Source organism: Boleophthalmus pectinirostris, unplaced genomic scaffold, assembly GCF_026225935.1.
Source record: "Boleophthalmus pectinirostris isolate CB_2022bp ecotype Guang Dong unplaced genomic scaffold, ASM2622593v1 HiC_scaffold_11, whole genome shotgun sequence".
Lineage (NCBI taxonomy): Eukaryota > Metazoa > Chordata > Actinopteri > Gobiiformes > Gobiidae > Boleophthalmus > Boleophthalmus pectinirostris.
Window position 1 is genome coordinate 4302728 of NW_026570994.1, and position 18962 is coordinate 4321689.

At 39.0% G+C, this 18962-nt stretch overlaps 1 protein-coding gene across 1 annotated transcript in view; it reads right to left on the reverse strand.

Annotated features, from left to right (window-relative positions):
• Positions 1-400: 400 nt before the first annotated feature.
• LOC110170919 (sodium/potassium-transporting ATPase subunit alpha-1) overlaps positions 401-18962 on the reverse strand; it is a 40727-nt gene continuing 22165 nt past the window's right edge. Inside the window, exons 10-22 of the mRNA XM_020936604.2 lie at positions 17139-17447; positions 15498-15632; positions 15221-15413; positions 14422-14597; positions 14197-14333; positions 12577-12727; positions 11086-11409; positions 10862-10985; positions 10153-10298; positions 9048-9178; positions 8490-8591; positions 5477-5568; positions 401-615 (exon numbers count right to left, since the gene is read on the reverse strand). Coding sequence (XP_020792263.2) covers positions 587-615; positions 5477-5568; positions 8490-8591; positions 9048-9178; positions 10153-10298; positions 10862-10985; positions 11086-11409; positions 12577-12727; positions 14197-14333; positions 14422-14597; positions 15221-15413; positions 15498-15632; positions 17139-17447 — 2049 coding nt within the window. The 3' untranslated portion in view covers positions 401-586. The remainder of the gene's footprint in view (positions 616-5476; positions 5569-8489; positions 8592-9047; positions 9179-10152; positions 10299-10861; positions 10986-11085; positions 11410-12576; positions 12728-14196; positions 14334-14421; positions 14598-15220; positions 15414-15497; positions 15633-17138; positions 17448-18962) is intronic.

The window sequence follows — 18962 nt, forward strand, 5'->3', positions numbered from 1 at the left end:
AACACTTTCTTCTTATTCACTAATTCTAAATAATTTAATTGTAATTGTAATGAAGTTTGATTCTGTGGTTGCTATAGTCGTGATTGCCTGCTCTTGCCTGCTTTACACAGATTTGCATTATAAGTATTACATTAAGTAAATACATTAGAGGCATTCAGTATTCTGTAATTTAGTATATTTTCAAAGTATTCTTCCCATCACTGTCTGGGAATCTACTTTCAGGTACCATATGTAAAAATAAACAAAAAAAATTACATCTTTTTTGCTCTTTGTCTTTTCAAATCCCATAAGTTAATATCCAATAGTGATGTTTCTAATACACGGTTAAACCCACATTATATTTACACAGGATACCACAACCCTACCCATGTACTTTGAATAAACAAACTCCAAACCAGCGTAAAGTACAACAGAACAGTTTTATTGTGAATGACACCAACACATAGAAATGCATAAGTTACTCATGTTTGGCTTTTTCTTTTTCTTTTGGTTGAACTAAAATCTTAAACACAGATGTAACATGGCAGCAAATGTCTCGATTTGATGTGTTTTGATAAATGATTTAACGGTTTCTCCCAGTCTGTGCTCAGTAGTATGTCTCCTGCTCCACCCAGCCTAAAAAACACAACAAAAAAACATGATTAAGGCTGTCAAAAGTATCGAAAAAAGATACGAATCTAGATACTTCTTTGAGCAGGTGTCGATACTAAAAAAAGTCACATTCACAGGACAGAAATTACACTTTAAGCATCGTAATGATAAGAACAAGTCTGGTGAAAGTGATTGGACTTTGAAAACATGGAGGAGCACTTTCTGGAGTACCACCTGATGACATCATAAGTTGAATTTAAGCATTCTGAGCTAGACTTTAATTGGGTATTAACTGCTAACAAAACATATTTAGATCATCACATTACTTTTTATTGTTTTGAATCGTCAAACAACAACACTCAAACTAATTTCACTTTCGTTTTTACCTTTTTGTCACTCCCCCTTCAGAGCGCTATCAAAACACAATGAAACTACTGCACATTGCACCAGGTTTGTGAAGTCGTAGTGTGTAGTTTTGAATACATTTTTGTACATTTATTGAGAATTGTCGTGTGGGAGCATGAGGGATGTAGGATTTTGGGCGGAGCCTTGGACAGGAGGGTTCGAATATGGCCCGGGAGAGATCTCTACATTACTCAAACATGCATGGATGACAACTAAAACCTCTTCGGGCATGTTTTTGATGAGGGATTAACGTTATAGTTTGGTAGAAAGCGCCAAAAAGTCCAAAATTTAGCATAACACACCTTTAATCACTCAAACGTGAAACAAAACGCAACTCCAGATTTTTTTGTGACGACGGCGCGACGTTATAAACACAGCTAAAACCTTAAAAGTAAATTTGCCGTGATATAGAACCCTTAATTGTCTCGAAAAATCCACAACTGTGAACCAAAGCCAGCGACTTTTGACTCAAAGGTCCGCCGGATGATATCGTGGATCAGGTGCGGCGACAGTGATGTGAGGGAATCAGACAGGGTTCGGCAGGGTCGGCACAACGCGCTCTAAAAATAGAGCCGGGTGACAGGAGCGCACCCCGTCAAGACGCGTCCGCCGCGCATTGTTCTACGGGATTTACTCGTCATAGTTAAAATCGCTGTCACAGAGAAGTCTCGGTTCAAAGTAAACGAGACGGCAGATTGGGAATTATTTTGTTTGTACGTAGTGAATTACTTTAAACATACTTTTGCTGTGGTATCTCATGTTTTAGTACTTCAAATTACGACCATTTCTACAACCAGACGTTTTTTTCCAGCTTCATAATAATTGTAATCAACATGTTAGCGTAAGCAAGCAGTAGTAATAAACGTAATTTAACATAAAAAATGCTTTCAGAGAGTCTGGCAGGGATTTATAGGCCTAAAAACTGCACCCGTTTTGACCTATGACGTAACAAACTTGGGAAAATTCAAAAAGTGTATTCTCTGAGGCTCAGCGGCAAAGGACTTTTTCCTCAGAGGATTAATGAAACCAGAGTACTGTCAATAGTCAATTTAAGGACAAAATAATTGTTGAGAGTGGTTTGTGACATTTTTAAGATTTAATAAAATAAAAATAAAGATGTTTCCTTTTAAAATCATTCGTGTTAATTTTTTCACTATAAAAAGGAGCCCAAACAAGATATATTGGATATGGCCCTCTTTTCTAGAAACAGCCCTGCTTGGGTCTAAAACGGATTCTAAATTCCAAACAATAATTGCCGAGAGTGGTTTGTGACAGTTTTAACATTTAATAAAAATGGCCCTCTTTTTTAGAACTGGCCCTGTTGTGTCTATTACAGATTCTAAGTTTCAAACAAATATTATAAAATAGCTTTTGGTGGTTTGTGACATTTTTAAGTAAAAAAAAAAAAATATATATATATATATATATATATATATATATATATATATATAAATATATAAATGTAATCCTTAAAATCATTCTGGTTAATTTTCTCACTATAAAGGGGGGCCAAACACAATACATTGGACATGGCCCTCTTTTTTCTAGAAACGGCCCTGCTTGTGTCTAAAAATTATTCAAAAACAAAAAATTATAGAAGTTCTCGCAAATAAGTAAAAAAGCATAACTTTAAATAAATAAGGATATAAGAATTTTGAATAAATAAGGATAAAATAATTGCTGAGAGTGGTTTGTGACAATTTAATGATTTAATAAAATAAAAATAAATGATGTTTCCTTAAAATCATTTGTGTTAATTTCCTCACTATAGGGTGCTTGTGTCTAAAAAGGATTAAAAATTTCAACCAAAAATTATAGACATTCTTGCAAATAATTAAAAAAGACACAGAATTGGAATGAGGGGGGAAAATGATCAATAAAACGAATTAAATAAAACTGTGACCCCTGACATCGCGTGTGTTTTTCACTCGTTATGTCCATCGGTTAAGCGTGTTCACTGATGTATATGCGGCGTCGACTGTAGCGCAGGTCCTCTTCTGTTTAACAAAGGCTGGGGGTTGAGGGTTGGAATCCCGCGGGGCTCTGTGCATCTGCCACGTGGAGAGTTGGCACGCACACGAAGCGGGCTAGTATACACCTGATTCACTGGGCTACGGGCGTTTGAACAGTCACCACAGCCCTGTACAAGAGTCTCCTCAGGGACCGCGGTTAAATATAGTCCACCCACAAAATGTCACACGGGGCTACTTCATTTTTTATTTATTTGTTGTTTGTATATTATAAGCTGCAGTGTGTAACGTTTCGGAGATTTTACTGCTTTTAGTATTGTACTAAACTAATCGTGTGTTTTGATTACTTAAAAAAATTATAATAAATAAAATACTCTTGCATTCTTCTTACTGTTACTAAGCAATAGCAGTCTAGCCATCGGAAAAGTTAAAACCTGCTCCTAAACTATGTCAAATTTACTTTTAATCTCAAAACAGCTACGTTATGAGACAATGTCCGACCTACGCCATGAAGCTCCTTTGTGTTTTTAAAGTCCGTGCATCGTAACCAGATTTGTTTAGGTATTTTAAGTCAAATGAAACAGAAAACGCACACCAAAGTTCTTGTAGAGGTGCAAATGCGAGGAACAGCAATTAAAAAAAATAATAATAAAAATGCATTGCCGCACTTGGATGGCCGATGTCCAAAAGCTTTTTTTTTTTTTATATTTAAGTTTTGGCAAAAAGCCTTCGTCAGATCATTTCTCTTGCTTTTGGACCACAGTAAAATTAAAAGTAAAGTAGGTATTTTAAGTGCACAAATTGCCCGTGTACGTTTTCTCGCTGCGTCATCCCTACTGACCAGAGGGCAGTGCTTCCAGACATCCAGGATTCAGAGAACCATAGTTACATTTATAACTGGTTTATACACTATGCAGTCACTTATGCTCGTCAAGTGCCATCAGATTTTTTTTATTTTTATAATTACTAGGGCCCAACTGGTATGTCTCCAAGTGCCCATATCAGCCAGCAGATATATTGATTATTGGTTTAAATCTTGCCGACCTGGGCCAATAGTTCAAGTGAGCATGTTGTACCTCTTTATAAAGCTTAGACTCTCTACATTATGTCCATTTAATTTACAGACAGATAAATGTCCTAATATGTGGCACCGCATTAGTATTTATCTGTAGAGTCTGTGTGTGTGTGACGCCGTACTGTCCCTGAATGCACCCAGAGTCATGTCACTCACATGCTCTCGTTTACACCCGTGCACAGTCACAGATCCCCGTGCACATCACTGAGGTGCTGATTTAAACACTCTCATGTCTGAGCCACGATATGAACTATAAATAAAAGTGAACTTCAGCACAGTTTAGGCCAGCAACAATACTGCTGCTTGTTTTTATGAAAGTACAGGGCAGAGAGCAAAGGACTGTCCCACAGACAGAGGACACACTCAGTGGCTGTCAACATGCTGGATGCTTTTTACAGAACATCATTTTGGGTGAGGAATAAAAGGACACTTATTTGTGAAGACTTGTGTTCTAAAAGCTACTTCTTGTTCTTTCTCATTGGTTAGCTTAGCTGCTGTAGCTCGCACACATAAAGTCTGTTTTCTTACAAAGACTTAGTTTAAAGTGACTATAGTGTCTGTACTAGTTACTGGACATGAGGGGTGAAACGATATCAAGTGTCACGATACGATATCGCCACAGCATGAAATTTATTGCGATATTGTGGAAAAGCTCATGATATTGTGGAGAGGGTCACGATTAGGGATGTAACAATATCCAAATCTCTCGGTACGATATTTTCACGATATACAGCTCACTGTACAATATTTATTGCAATATTTTGTGGAGGCAACAAAACTGTTAAAATGCTACTTTTTCCTCTTAAAATGTCTTGACAAGACTTAATCCAAAGAACTAAGACTTAAGAGTTAGAACTGTTATTTCTTCTTGTAGTCTGCAATGAAAAGGAGCAAAGGATCATGGTCTATGTAGTTCCCTCCATCTCTTTTGAGCTCTTGCTGCACCATAACTCTTCATTTTAGCAAAGAGACTTGTAATTCGATATATTGTGATGGTCCACGATATTATTTACCATTTAAGGCTAATAACAGTAGTTTACTTTCTTTACTGGCTAGAATGTCACACAAAAATGCCATTAGGCCGACCTACCGTCTTTAAATATGATTGTAAAGAATAACAATAAATGTCGCCTAAACAAACCCATTTTAAAATCCAGTAGAGCCAGACCTAAGTTTTATAATCAACTGAAGATTTAGAGTGAATCTTTACATCATTAAATATGTTGATATATTTAGTGATGTAAAAATTCACTGTAAATCTTTATTTTATATCAGCTATCAGCACTTCCAACTCCCGTTTTATCGAAATACTATCAGCCGCAAAAAATCCATATTGGTTGGGCCCAATAATGACTTCTGATGATTTACCAAGGTCTACAAAGATCCTGTCTCTGCAAAAGTTTGTTGATTTACACGAGGAGCAGTGTGGACTTACCGCCCGGGTTGCGTCGGAGGATATATCTTCTGGCTTCATCGTATAAGAAGATGAGGAGGGAGTATGGGAAGGCACAGAACCACCAGCTGGGTCTAGACACGGAAAACAAATTAGACATTTTATTTACAGGGAAAAGGAAATTCATTTAAAAAACATGAAGAGAAAAGTGTATTTTTGTGCGTGGAGGAAGAGTGAGAGAAGAGAACGAAAGATAACCAGAGGAAAGTGGAAGTAGAGAAGGGAAAGAAGAGGACAAGAAGAGAGGAAAGTGGAAAAATATAAGTGGGGTTGAAAGGAAGAGGAGAGAGGGAGATGGACAGAGGATGAGAGAAGAAGATTGAGGGAGAGAGAAACGAAAAAAAAGGAAAAGTGACAAGAGAAATAAAAGTGAAATGATGAAGAGATGAGAACGGGGAAAAGGGAGAGAGGAGAAGAGGGGGAGAGAAAGAAAGGACTGGAGAGACAGAGAGAGAAAGGGAAGATTGGAGAGAGAGAAAGAAAGAAGAAATGAGTGAAGAAAGGAGGAGAAAGAGGAAAGTAAAGAGAAAGAGGAAAGGAGGAGAAAACGGGAAAGGAGGAAAAAGAAAGGAAAGCGGAAAGGAGTAGAAAGAAACAGGAAAGAAGGAAAAACAAGTAGGAGAAAAAACAAAGAGGAAAGGAGGAGAAAGAAAAAAAGAAACAGGAAAGGAGGAAAAAGAGGAACCGAGGAGAAAGAAAGGAAAGAAAAAGAAAAGAAAGGAGGAGAAAGAAACAGGAAAGGAGGAAAAGGAAAAAGAGGAAAGGAGAAAAAGAGAAACAGGAAAGGAGAAAGAAAGGAACAGAGGAGAAAGTGGAAAGGAGGAAAAAAGAAAAAAACAGTAAAGGAGGAGAAAGAGAAAGGAAAGGAGGAAAAGGAAACTGCAAAAGAGGAGAAAGAGTGAAAGAGTAAAGAAGGAGAAAAGAGAAAGAGAGAAACAAAAACAGGAGAATAGAGACAGCTATAGACCAGAAGAGGAGAGGAGCAGAGATTGGCTATGCTAATGAGGCTCCATTTGAAGCTGGTGCGCTAATGAGCTTTAGCCGCGCTCTCCAGTGTTTGTAAAAACACTCTCTCCTGACTAACTCCACACATCATATTATGTGTGCGCTTGTGTCTGATCAGAAGAGAGATGAAAGCGAGCCCGCATGAATACCTCCCGTCTGGAAATAGGATCAAACTAGCATCGCGCTGCCAGGCTAACGCGGCGGCTAATACAGGCACATTAGCACAAATAGGATTTTATGGATTACTTCTTTCAAATGCGCGGGAATTATTCATCAATGTGAGGCGTATTAATACAGCGTCGTAAATCAGCGGGAACACAAATAGAAGTGTAATTAGATGATGGGAGCGGAGCATTCGGAGCTATTATGGGTTAGCATCTCTTAGGTTGGCGTCGTATTGTTTGGGCGTAGATCATTTCAAAGTAACTGTGTGTGGTAAATAAGGCTTTGGGCTCCTAGCTAGCACATAGACAAAGTCGCTAAATACTTTTGGATACCATGGATATTAAAAAGAAAGTTATTAATTAGGGATGCAACAATACCAATACTTGTATCAAATATCCCCGTCAGTACTGAAAAATTAGCTGGTTCATGTATAAAGCTGGGCATCATTAAGAGGTCGCTGATATGATACATAGGCAAAAGATTTGATAAGTTTTCGATACAGTGCACTTTCGATTTAAAATGATTCGATACGAGACATTCAAGTGAAAAACAGTCTACAAAGACCACTAAGTCTGTTAATAAGTTAATATAAAAAATACCCATTTTAACTCATCAAAACTGTGAAAATTTCAACACAACTGTTGCCCTTATACAAAATAATTGAGTAAAATATACCTAAAAACACTATTGGCAATATATCAATATGGCAAGACATGATATCAATACTGTATCATCAAATCAAACAATACAATATATTGATATTTCAATATTTTCGCACACCTCTAATCCTGTATCACTTTCGTGATATTTGTTAAACTGATACCTTGGTTGGGCCTTTAATTGGATATAATAAATATTTACATGCTGATTTTGTCATAACATCTCAGACAGATAAAGTCCTACAGTTTTCAAGTTTGGTCACTGGTCACCCAAGCCTAATATTAATATTAAGACAGACGTCCCTGTTTACCCAGGACAGTCCCAGTTTTGAGCCTTGTGTCCCCTGTCCAAACATTTATCCACAAACCAGTGATTTGGCCCAGTTTTATTCAAGAAATGTGACTGGTGTCCCTATTTTTGACCAATCTGATCCCTACAAACAGTAAAAAAGAGAGGCATAAATTGTCATTACATTTTACATTTTGTCGTTACATTACAACTGTCATACAGAAAAGCTGCTTAAAAATGACCAAAACACAAAGAAAATGTGACTGTACTGACTCACCGAGTGCATTACAATTTCCCTTGTATATATTAGTTTCACAATTTTATTATCAACCTCCTAAAACAGATTTTTTGAAATTCTGGTCACCTTAAGATAGGGATCGATCAAGGTTTTTCTGTTCCGATACCAATGTCAATATCGATATTTTGACTTTACGTATCTGCGAATACCTGATGATAAACAAGAACAGTGAAGGAACAGGAAAAGGCTCTTCAAACACAGTTAACTGAAGATCTAACAGATCTCTTGCGCAATCAGTTAGTGTCTGAAGGGCATTTTTCTGTTTCTTCACTAGTATCGGTTAAGTATCAAGTATCAGAACCAAAAAAAGCTTTATCGGTGCGTCCCTATTATTAATATTATGTACTGTGACCAAACTTGAATAGTATAGGACCCTATCTCATCGAATGGACCAAAGTGGACTAAACTTGGTAATGAAACTGGACTAAACCAGGACTAAAACAGGACCAAACCAAATCTACATTAGGACTAAACTCCATGGGCACAAATCAGGACTAAACTGTTGATTACTTAGTTGAAAATAAAACAAAATCAGTATTACAGTATGTAAAATAGAAAACTGACTGAAGTGCGACTTACTTGAGAGGGTACATTCTGAGGGCCACGTCCATACCAGGACAGTAAGAGAGGAAGGCAGCCAGAGCGGTCTCCTCAAACAGCCCGAAGATCAGGATACGGTTCCTGTAAAGCAAGCAGGTAATGAAAGTTAGGGAATATTGTCAAATCATTTTTCCCAGAAACAGAATAATTTTGGGAGTGTGACATCGCAACATTGTAGAATCCGTATAGTTTCAACTGAGCTGGAGTCAGAAGTCTAATTTTGGAATTTGCTTCTTAACTGTCAGATTGCAGATTTGTGGTACTAATTTATTACTTGGCCAATCCACATGAAGCTCAAATCTCCCACAGAATTCTATAGGCTCCTGCCCTCCATCTGAAACTACGTATTCTCCAAATTCTATAACGTGAACCTAATCGACTAAATACAATCTAGTACAAATCAAATCACAACACATCTGGTCAGCCAATTTGTTACGTAAAACATGACCAAACAAAGACAGGAACTTTGTCAAAATTTTAAATGTGTACTCGAAATAAACATTGTTCAGAAGGTGCTCGTGACTGCGCTGTACGTACTTCATTCCCTGTTGTAGAATGGAGTTCCTCCTGGTCTTACAGATGATGAGATCGGCCCACTGCACGATGACGATGCTGGCGAAGAAGGCCGTGTGGCAGGTGAACTCTACGATCTTTCTGCGTTCATATGTCTGAAAAAGAAGCAGTATATAGTCAGGTTTACACTGTACATAGAATAATTGAAAAAAAATACGCTCTTAAAAATGGTGAATTGTGTAACTTTTCTTCTTTTTCATGCTTTTCTAAATGAAGATGTTATTTTTTGGTCTTGAATCTTTCACAGTATGGTATTAAACATTACTATTTTCAACCAGATCAAGTTACAGGTCAGATCTGCGGAGAGGCGACTACGCTCGTGGTCAGAATGTTGGTTTTCTAGCTCAAAAATACCTACAAAAACAACCTATAATTGAATAAATGTAAGGTAGAGCTGTTTAATGTCACACTGTGGAACATTCCAGGCAGAGAAACGACATTTTCATAGAAACAATCAGGTGGCGGACCCCCAACCAAAAAGTTATAGTGTACCTTTAACATTCGAGCTTCATTTTGAATGAAAAGTATTCATTTTATGAGTGTACTTGAAGATTAAGTATTACATTACATTTTAATTTGAAAATATAATGTAATATACAAAATGCAATGGAAAAAAAGTGTCATTATATTTTATTATGTTTTGTTTTAATTTATTTTATTTGACGCTTAAAATTTTCATTTAAATTGGGAAGGAAAATGTATTTAAATTTGAAAAAGGAAGAGCATATTTGGTTTATTAGCATCTACTATGTAAAAGTGCACTGTCATTTTTTGGTTGGGAGTCCATCACCTGCTTGTTTCTTTGTCATTTCAAACAGATCTTCTCCACAGATCTGACTTGTAACTTGGTCTGGTTTAGTCTCCATGAAGATTGAAATGTTCAGTACCATACTGCGACAGCGTGATTACATCTCCTCGGGGGAAAGCATTTGCCAGACCCTCTACCAGAAAAGTTCCAGCTCTGAATCAGCGCTGTGTAAGATGGAGAATGACTTGCAAGAAAGTTAAGTCTTGATTCGACGCCAGATATTTTGGCAGTGTGCTGGAAAAGCTAGCTCGTAACACTCACCCACTGCTGGCCGTAGCTGTCCTCCAGGTCGTTGACGTATTTGTCATCCCACAGCACTCGGATGCCCAGCAGGTCCATGGGCAGGAAGCCATTTTCAGCCAGGATCACAAAGTACGTGAAGAACCCGGCTACGGCCTGCATCATACCTGCACAAAGCAAGAAGAGTTAGAGTATTAGAGTTAAAGTTGATAGAGTAGCCAAACATGTAAGTAAAATAAGGTTACTTCAACTGAATACAATCAAGATATAACCACTGTGTACAACTGCATCTATATTTCACACCAACTTCATGAAAATATGTATTACTCCACAAGTAAAAAGGTATGGAGTGAAAAAGCTGCAACTACAATACTGTTGGACCCAGATAAATGACAAAATCAGCCTGCAAATAGTCTTATTACATCCAGTTTAAGTCTATTTGAAACTGATCTTCAATCAAACCTATTCTCCTTAAACATCGTTCAGTATTGACTTATTCAATTCCCCTCTAATTTAAGTAAAAAGACCCTCATTTATTCTCTCTAGATCACATGGCTACTCTACAAATGTAAACAAATTAAGCTACTAGATAATCACAGTATAACCACAAATGGCAACCATTTTGTGTACTGTGGTCCAAAGCAGGAAAAATGATCTGACGAAGGCTTGTTGATGAAATGTTATTTAGAAATTTAAAAAAGCTTTTGGACATCGGCCATTGGGTACTTACCAATTTGACCATATGCTATACTAATAAGTCTTTCGTTCACGAGTTTGTCTGTTTTGGGGTTTCGGGGCTGTCTCTTCATGATGTCGCTCTCAGCTGCTTCGTAAGCCAGGGAGATGGCAGGGACCTGGAGACACAGCCACAGTCAATTTGCAGCACAGACTCAGCCAGAACGAGCACAAACCGTCACGGAATATTTGTCAAGATTCCACAAAAGAAACCCTTACCATGTCAGTTCCCAAGTCGATACAGAGAATGGTGACAGTTCCGAGCGGCAGTGGGATGTTGGCGATGATGAAGAGGAGGAAAGGAGAGATTTCGGGGATGTTGCTGGTCAGGGTGTAGGCGATGGACTTCTTGAGGTTGTCAAAGATCAGACGGCCTTCTTCCACTCCGGTCACGATGGAGGCGAAGTTGTCGTCCAGCAGGATCATGTCTGCGGCCTGTTTGGACACGTCGGAGCCGGCGATTCCCATGGCAACGCCGATGTCAGCCTTTTTCAGGGCGGGAGAGTCGTTCACACCGTCACCTGTCACAGCCACGATGGCTCCCTGAAGAGAGGATGACGACAGGTGCAAGGTAAGAGAGTATATCAGAAACAGGTAATTCTAGATAAGTAGTTTGTCAATTTTTCTCTCCTCTGGATAAAATCTTATTTAGAACTGCAGTGCCAATGATGAAGGCTAGTCCACTTTTAGGTCCAGTTTAGTCCTAGTTTAGACCTGGCTTAGATCTGGTGGTACTCAAACAGCCAGATCTTTTCTTTGATCACTGGTGAAAGGTTTGAGAGCCACTGTTCTATGAAATATCAAAACATCCATTTCTCAAAGTCTTTCTAAGGACTGAGAATCAAAAGGCAGCAAGGTACATTTTAACAACTTCTCTTAAGGAAAAACCCCAAACTCACATTAGTGCAATTTTTGTGGTAATTGTATTTTTTTGGAGCAGTTTGTTTGAATATACTTGTAACAATGTGATTACCGTATTTTACGGGCTATTAGGCGCTCTGGATTATAAGACGCACTATTAAATGGTCTATTTTCAAACTTTTTTCACAAATAAACCACACTGGACTTTAAAGGAAACACAACAGTGTGATGGGTGAGTGGTTTTGTTTGTTTGTTCGTTCATGGTGACTCTGGGCTTTGTTCAGTTGTGGCGTGTAGGGAGGTGCTGTCTGGGACCAACGGATTGTCGGCGAGTGACTCAGTTGTTCAGTTGTGTCTAGAAGTGGCACATTGCACTCGCTTTTTTTTGTTTGTTTGTTCCTCTGTTCCGTTCCTCGCGACGTGGAGTGATGAGTGTGTCTGTGGGTGTGTTTCTCTGCGCGGTCGCTGTCTGCTCCGTGTGTGTTTGCGTGTTCTGCGGGTGGTGCAGCTTTGTAGTTTACTGAAGTCGTGCTGGGACACCCGAGTGGATTCGTGTATAGGGCGCTCTGGATTGTCGCGTGTGGTCGTTTTTTGATGGGATTAGAGGCTTAAGAGTGCATCTAATAGTCTTTAAAATACGTTATACTTCATTACATTTAAAATGATTGGAGTAAAGTACAATAACCAAAGGTCCAAGATTGATCTAAAATTATACTAAAACAGTGTTGAACATTAACTAAAAACTAAAGTAGTTCTTTGAGTAGTTCATTTTCATTCCATATTTTTTACTTTTATTTATTTGCTGCCAACTTTCCTCTCTCCGGCATGCAAACTTGCTAACACGCTAACCTGGCGCTGGCATCCTTCCACGATGATGAGCTTCTGCTGTGGTGAGGTCCTGGCAAACACAATCTCTGTGTGGTGTTTGAGAATGTCGTCCAGCTGCTCTGAGGTCATGTCTTTGAGCTCACCCCCGTGCACCACGCAGGCCTTGGCATCCCTGCGGAGGAGAGGGACCAAAACTCATTAAAAGTTGTGATCAAATTTTACTTTTGCGAGCTTTATACCATGTTACAATACTGTTACCGGCTCAAAAACATACCCGGAGTTGATCATTTGACATTATTAGTCAGTCTACATTTCCAACACTCAAACTGCTCTGTTCGACTTTGTGACCTTCTAGATTTTGTTCAGAGAGAAGAACTCAACCTAAATATGCAGGGTTTGTGTGTTGAAGATGTGTGAAGGAAACAAAAACACAACTCCAGGTCTGTTTTTGATGAAGAAACAACAAAACAGACCAGAAAATAACGTAATAGGGACCCTTTAAAGTACCACACTGGCGAGGGTAAACCGCTAAGTGCGCCTGCCATTTTAATTGTTCTCTGGGGGACGGGGGCAGGCGAGATTGGAGAACGTTCAGAGGAAATTTGCTGATGAGGGGAGTGCGAAGCCAGCCGCCCGTGTAGATTTATTTCTCTGCAGTAAACGAATGGTAAAAGCCTCTTGGCCCAGTGGAGAACAAGCTTCGTTAGCCAAACTCTGATTACATTTTTTAGCACTGAAAGAACAAATTCGCAGTCTGGCCACTTAAAGGGATTATATTAGGCGTACTTAAAAAATATACAACAGACACCTTAGTTTAAGTATTTCATATTCTATATATACCTTAAAGAGGATGACATTTAAAAATCTAAGCTTAGAGGTTTTTGTGAGTTCCATTCAATTGATTTGCGTAATCCTGTATTGTCATGTGTCTGAGTGTTCTGAAAATGTCTGTTTTCACCTACCCCCCATCTCCACCCACTGCTCCGTACTTACTTGCAATTGTTCAAAGAAAATTCAGACTGTCATTCATGTAGTTAAAAAATGTAAACAAAAATCTTCTACTTGTCAGTTTAAAGAAGAGTATAAAAGATAAAATACAAAGAAAGTTCTGCCATTTTGAACTGAAAGTCAATGGACATATTTCTGTTATTATCCAATTTTAGATTATTATTTTAGTTTAAAATAATTAATCTATGTATATTACAGTTTAAAACTAAAAGAAAATCTCTAACGCCTCATTTCATTTGGATATGCAGATGGAAAACACAGCCACATTTTTATCTTAAGTGAAGTGAAGCAGTGCTAACCCAGCGAAAAACATAATTTGACTAAAAGTACATGGCAATCTAACATCGATAAAATGCAAATCTACATACGTTTTGATAAAAAATATTACGACAAAGTATGCAACAATCAGGCCAAGTTGTTGCATCACATGTTTGCCTAAACCAAATCAGACTCCTACTGTATTCAAATTTTGCCTGTGTTTATTTTCTCATTATTCATTCCCGTTGCTGACAGCAGAGGGAGCTACAACGCCTAAATTTAAATGTCAAAAACAATTATCTAAAGCCACAAGAATGCATAATGCGTGTCCTTTACGGTAATCTAGATTCTAATATCTCCAGCTTGTGATCTTACCTGGGGTTAACTTCAGAAACTGGAACGTTGAGGCGTTGAGCGATGTCCTCCACGGTCTCGTTGCCTTCAGAGATGATGCCCACACCTTTGGCGATGGCCTTAGCTGTGATGGGGTGGTCACCTGTCACCATGATGACCTACCAGAAGAAACAACAAACATTTAACAAAAAAAAAAAAAAAATCTGTGTAGTTTTTGGTGCTGGCTTAAATTTGAGGTCTTCATACCTTGATACCGGCACTTCTGCATTTGCCCACAGCGTCTGGCACGGCGGCACGGGGAGGGTCGATCATAGCCATGAGTCCGACGAAGCACAGGTTCTCGGTGGGGAAGTTCACCTCCTCTGTATCGAAAGCAAAGCCTTCTGGGAACTGGTCATCGGGCAAGCTGAAGTGGCAGAAACCTTAAAGAGAAAAGAATTCCTGAAGTTAGTGATAAGACCAATTTTATTCTCTTGCTTTGGTTTTTTGATCATATTACATTGTTTTATATGTTACTCTATTTTAGTGTGTGCATTTTTTGTATCGTGTACTGGCATTTAAACATGCTCTTGAGTACCTTTGCTATGACATGTGAAGTTTTTCCATCTTAAAATAATGACCATGTACAAAAAACATGCATTATTTTTTTCAGCTTGAGCACTCCCCATGATGGACTGTGATATATGGCTCCATCTATTGGCCACAGGGGGAATTAACATGGGGAGAAAAGCTAATGAATGTGAACTGACGGGAGAAATGCTTAAAACAAATCCGGCAATGATTATGAATGACTAAAAACTGGATTTCTACAACAGGATTTCAACCTATGATGCAACAATCCTGGGAAATTTCAAACCAGGTGTTTTGTGAAGGCTCAAGGGACTCCTAAAACAAAAGAAATAGAACTCCAGGCATGTTTTTGATGAGGAAACAATGTTATGACATTGTTAAAAGCTCAAAAGAGTCAAATTTGCATAAGATGTATCCTTACTAACTGTAATAACTGACAACACAGTGGAACTAGATGGAACTATTACAGGCATACCCAAAACTCTTTCTCCGAGACCTCCCAGCTCTACGTAGGCGTTCTGGAAGGCGTCTTTCATCTCATCGTCCAGGGGCTGTTCTTTGCCCTGGAGCACGATGGTGGAGCAGCGGTCCAGGATCCTCTCTGGGGCTCCCTTCATGACCAGCAGGTGCTTGGTCTCTCCGGGTGTGCTGTTCTTGTGGATGGAGAGCTGAGAACAATAGAGTAGAAAACGTTGATGAAGTCCACCACAATAAATGCGTGAAATTAAAAGAAACAAAAAAAAGAAAATTACCTGGTATTTGTTGGTGGAGTTGAAGGGGATTTCAGCAACTTTGGGGTATTTTTCTCTCATGCCAGCGACAGATCCGCAGCACAGTTCAATGCACTTGAGGAGAGCAGCTTCTGAGGCGTCGCCAGCCACATCTCTCTGCGGATTTAAGTTACAGAAAAGACAAATTAAACTCAATTCAATTACACACTGTTGAAATGAATAATTAAACTATATTCCCCATAAATCTTTTGTACTCAGCAGCGTAGTTGCATAATGTAATGTTATAAAGTGCACTTGCCAAGTAGCAAAGCAGGCAGAAAAAAAACGACATTGTAAATTAATGGAACTCAACAGTAAGTAAGTTTTCCATTTATTTCTCCCGTATAATTGATGCCATTTTGCAGATTTTGAAGTTTTAAATGTGTTTTATAACTGAAACAACTATGTTAAGGGAATTAATTTGTCACATAACTGCTTAGCCTCCGCCGTGCCTTTTAACTCTTCATATTTCAGTATTAATATGCACTATGTAACTTTTTCATTGGGGGTTTGTCACCTTCTTGTTTCTAAAGATATGTCATTGCTCTGCTTGGAATGTTCCACAGTATGACATTAAACAGCTTTAACTTACATTTATTCAATTACAGGGGAGTTTATAACAGGGTATCCCCAGGTTTGACTACCCCAAATTTAAGACTTTAAGGACGTTTTTAAGACCACTTAAATGAAAATTAAGACCAACGTCTCACCCATTATGTGGGCGAAAAACACCAGGTCTAATTCTAATAATGATCAAACAACTACCGGAATCTAAGGCTACGTTTATATGATGACGGTCCTAACAGAAGACGCAAAAGTGGCATCGCTTCTTCACTTTTTATTCCACGTTTCAGGAGGAAATCTGTGTGCATACAGTGACGCAAAAGTGTGTTGAATTCGATTGTGTATGCGGCTCAGTGGTGACGCTCAGTGATGATGTATGTGACATAAACACGACCAGAGTTTTGCATCTTGGGCAGTATAGACGGAACTGATTGTTTACTCGCTGCCGCCGGTGCCAAAAACCAAAGTATTGTTTGCGCATTCACCCAATTAGACGTTCATTCATGTTATGTTAATTCACGTTGTTGTTGTTCTTTCCCTCCGTTTAACATCGCACTGCAGCCCGGTTGAGGTTACAAAAAATAGGCTAATGAAATTTAAGACCTTTGTGAAAAAAATAAGACTTGGACTTTTTAAGGCCTTAATTTAGGAACATGAAATTTAAGACCTTTTTAAGAATTTTAAGACCCCTGCAGCTACCCTGTATAACTCAAATGTACCTAAATAAATACCTATAGCTCAAAAACACAGAAAAACAGGCATTCAGACTGTGAGCGGGGTCGCCTCTCCGCAGATTTGACCTGTAACTTGGTGTGGTTTGGCCTCCCTGAATATAGAAAGGTTTAATACCATACTGAAACATTCCAGACAAAGCAATAACATCTGAACGGAGAAAAGAATTTAACGAAGACTCAACCAGAAAAGTTACAAAATGCACCTTAAGAAAATCTATGGAGAAAAAAAATTATGAAAGTGGGCGAGACTGTTCATGGAGGTGCAGCCTGATGAGTTTGTTACATCTCATTTTAACCATTTCTGTTCAATAAAAACATGTCTCACCTTAAGAATGGGCACGTTGTTTTGGTCAGCCAGGAAGACGGCGCGGTTGCAGAGGCCAGCGATCCTGGACAGGGCTCCCCACGTGGCGGAGCTGCGGTCGAAGGAGGTCCCGCTCTGGTTCTCGGTGGTGTCGGCCTCGTGGATCTGGTTGTCGAACCACATGTGGGCCACGGTCATTCTGTTCTGGGTCAGGGTGCCCGTCTTGTCCGAGCAGATGGTGGAGGTGGATCCCAGGGTCTCCACAGCCTCCAGGTTCTTCACCAGGCAGTTCTTCTTGGCCATGCGCTTGGCCGTCAGAGTCAGACACACCTGGAGGGAAATGTTTGACAGTGAGCTCAAGAGACTCAAGGCCTTCACAGTGTCTGGAAGTGAAACGTCTGTGGAACTGCATTTTCAATTTTTGCATTTTGCATTAGCCGCTACACATCACACATTAAAAGTATTAAAACAAGAGCATTTTGGTGATTGACAAAGACATCTAATTGAAGTAATATTTTCTCTTTTATGTAGTTGTGTCAAGACTCAACTGTACACATTACTACAAACGGTTTTCATATTGTAGTAAATATTTGGTAAATACAGTCGTCCCTCACTATAACACGGTTCATTGTTGTTTCACAGATCTTTTTAGACCAATTTTGCATGCTTTTTAAACAATTTTTATTTTTATTTTTATACAGCATATGAACGTGCATTGTGTTCCTCCTCCTGCGTCCTGATTGGCTAAGGGACGGTAGGCCATTGTCAATCAATCTTCTCCGTGTCTCCAGTACAGTAAATACATAAATGTTGGATCTCTGTCAGTGTGATTCTGAAGTGCAGTGTGTTTGCAAGTTTTCTCCCCGACGAAACCCACAATGTCGACGAAATGTTCTGCATTGACAAAGGCTCGTGTGGTCGCACCCAAAAAGCAGAAGATGATGCAAACCATCGCACAAAAAGTTGGACTTTTGGACACTCTCGAGTATTAAAACAAGAGCACTTTGGAGACTGACAATACCCCAAATACATGCGAGTAATATCCACAGACTGTAAAAAGAAGTGGACTAAGGCCGTATGACATCACCCATGACCTTCGGCTCCAGTCAAATGAAGCTCATCAAGGCCGCCTGCTATAGGATGAAAAATCTGGAGCCGAGCCCCATGTTAGAAATTACGACCCTGAGTATCATAGCTACCGAAGAGCCAATCCGGAGAGAGGCTGTTGAAGGTCATCGCCTCTTCCCACCCGCACTGGTGGTTTAGGAGGGGATGGGCGCTTAGCAACGTTATCAATCAAATCTGTTGGTAGCAGCCCCAGCCTCAGAAAAAGACAGTGCCTGATTTGTCATTGCCATTTGTTATTAATGTTCATGTCTAGATTAACAAAATAGCTCAATAAACACCGGGATTGTGTAGAATGGGTGCCATTTTTTCAACAGAATGTGAACTGGAGCCGAGGTCAATGGAGACAGAAGCACAATCATGCTCACTTCCTATTTGGAACACAGCAACAATCTATGGTAATGTCACTGTGTGGTGGGAAAATGTAATATAAATCAGTGTAGTAACGTTTAGCCTTTTCATTTATTCAAGTATATTGCTCTGAAAATTTGCATAAACGCTATAGCCTGTATGAAGTTATTTACATTTTATAATCTAGGACAAACTCCTACTGAAATAAAATGAGCCACAACTGCAGTAAATACCTCTATCCTGGAAGGGCTTGAAGATAGAAAATGTAAAAGTTTTATTTACTTTACCTACTGACATGAAACAAAAACTGTCACAGCCTGTTTTTTTTTTTTTCCATCATCAGAAAAATCCTTTGTTGACTGATGCAGA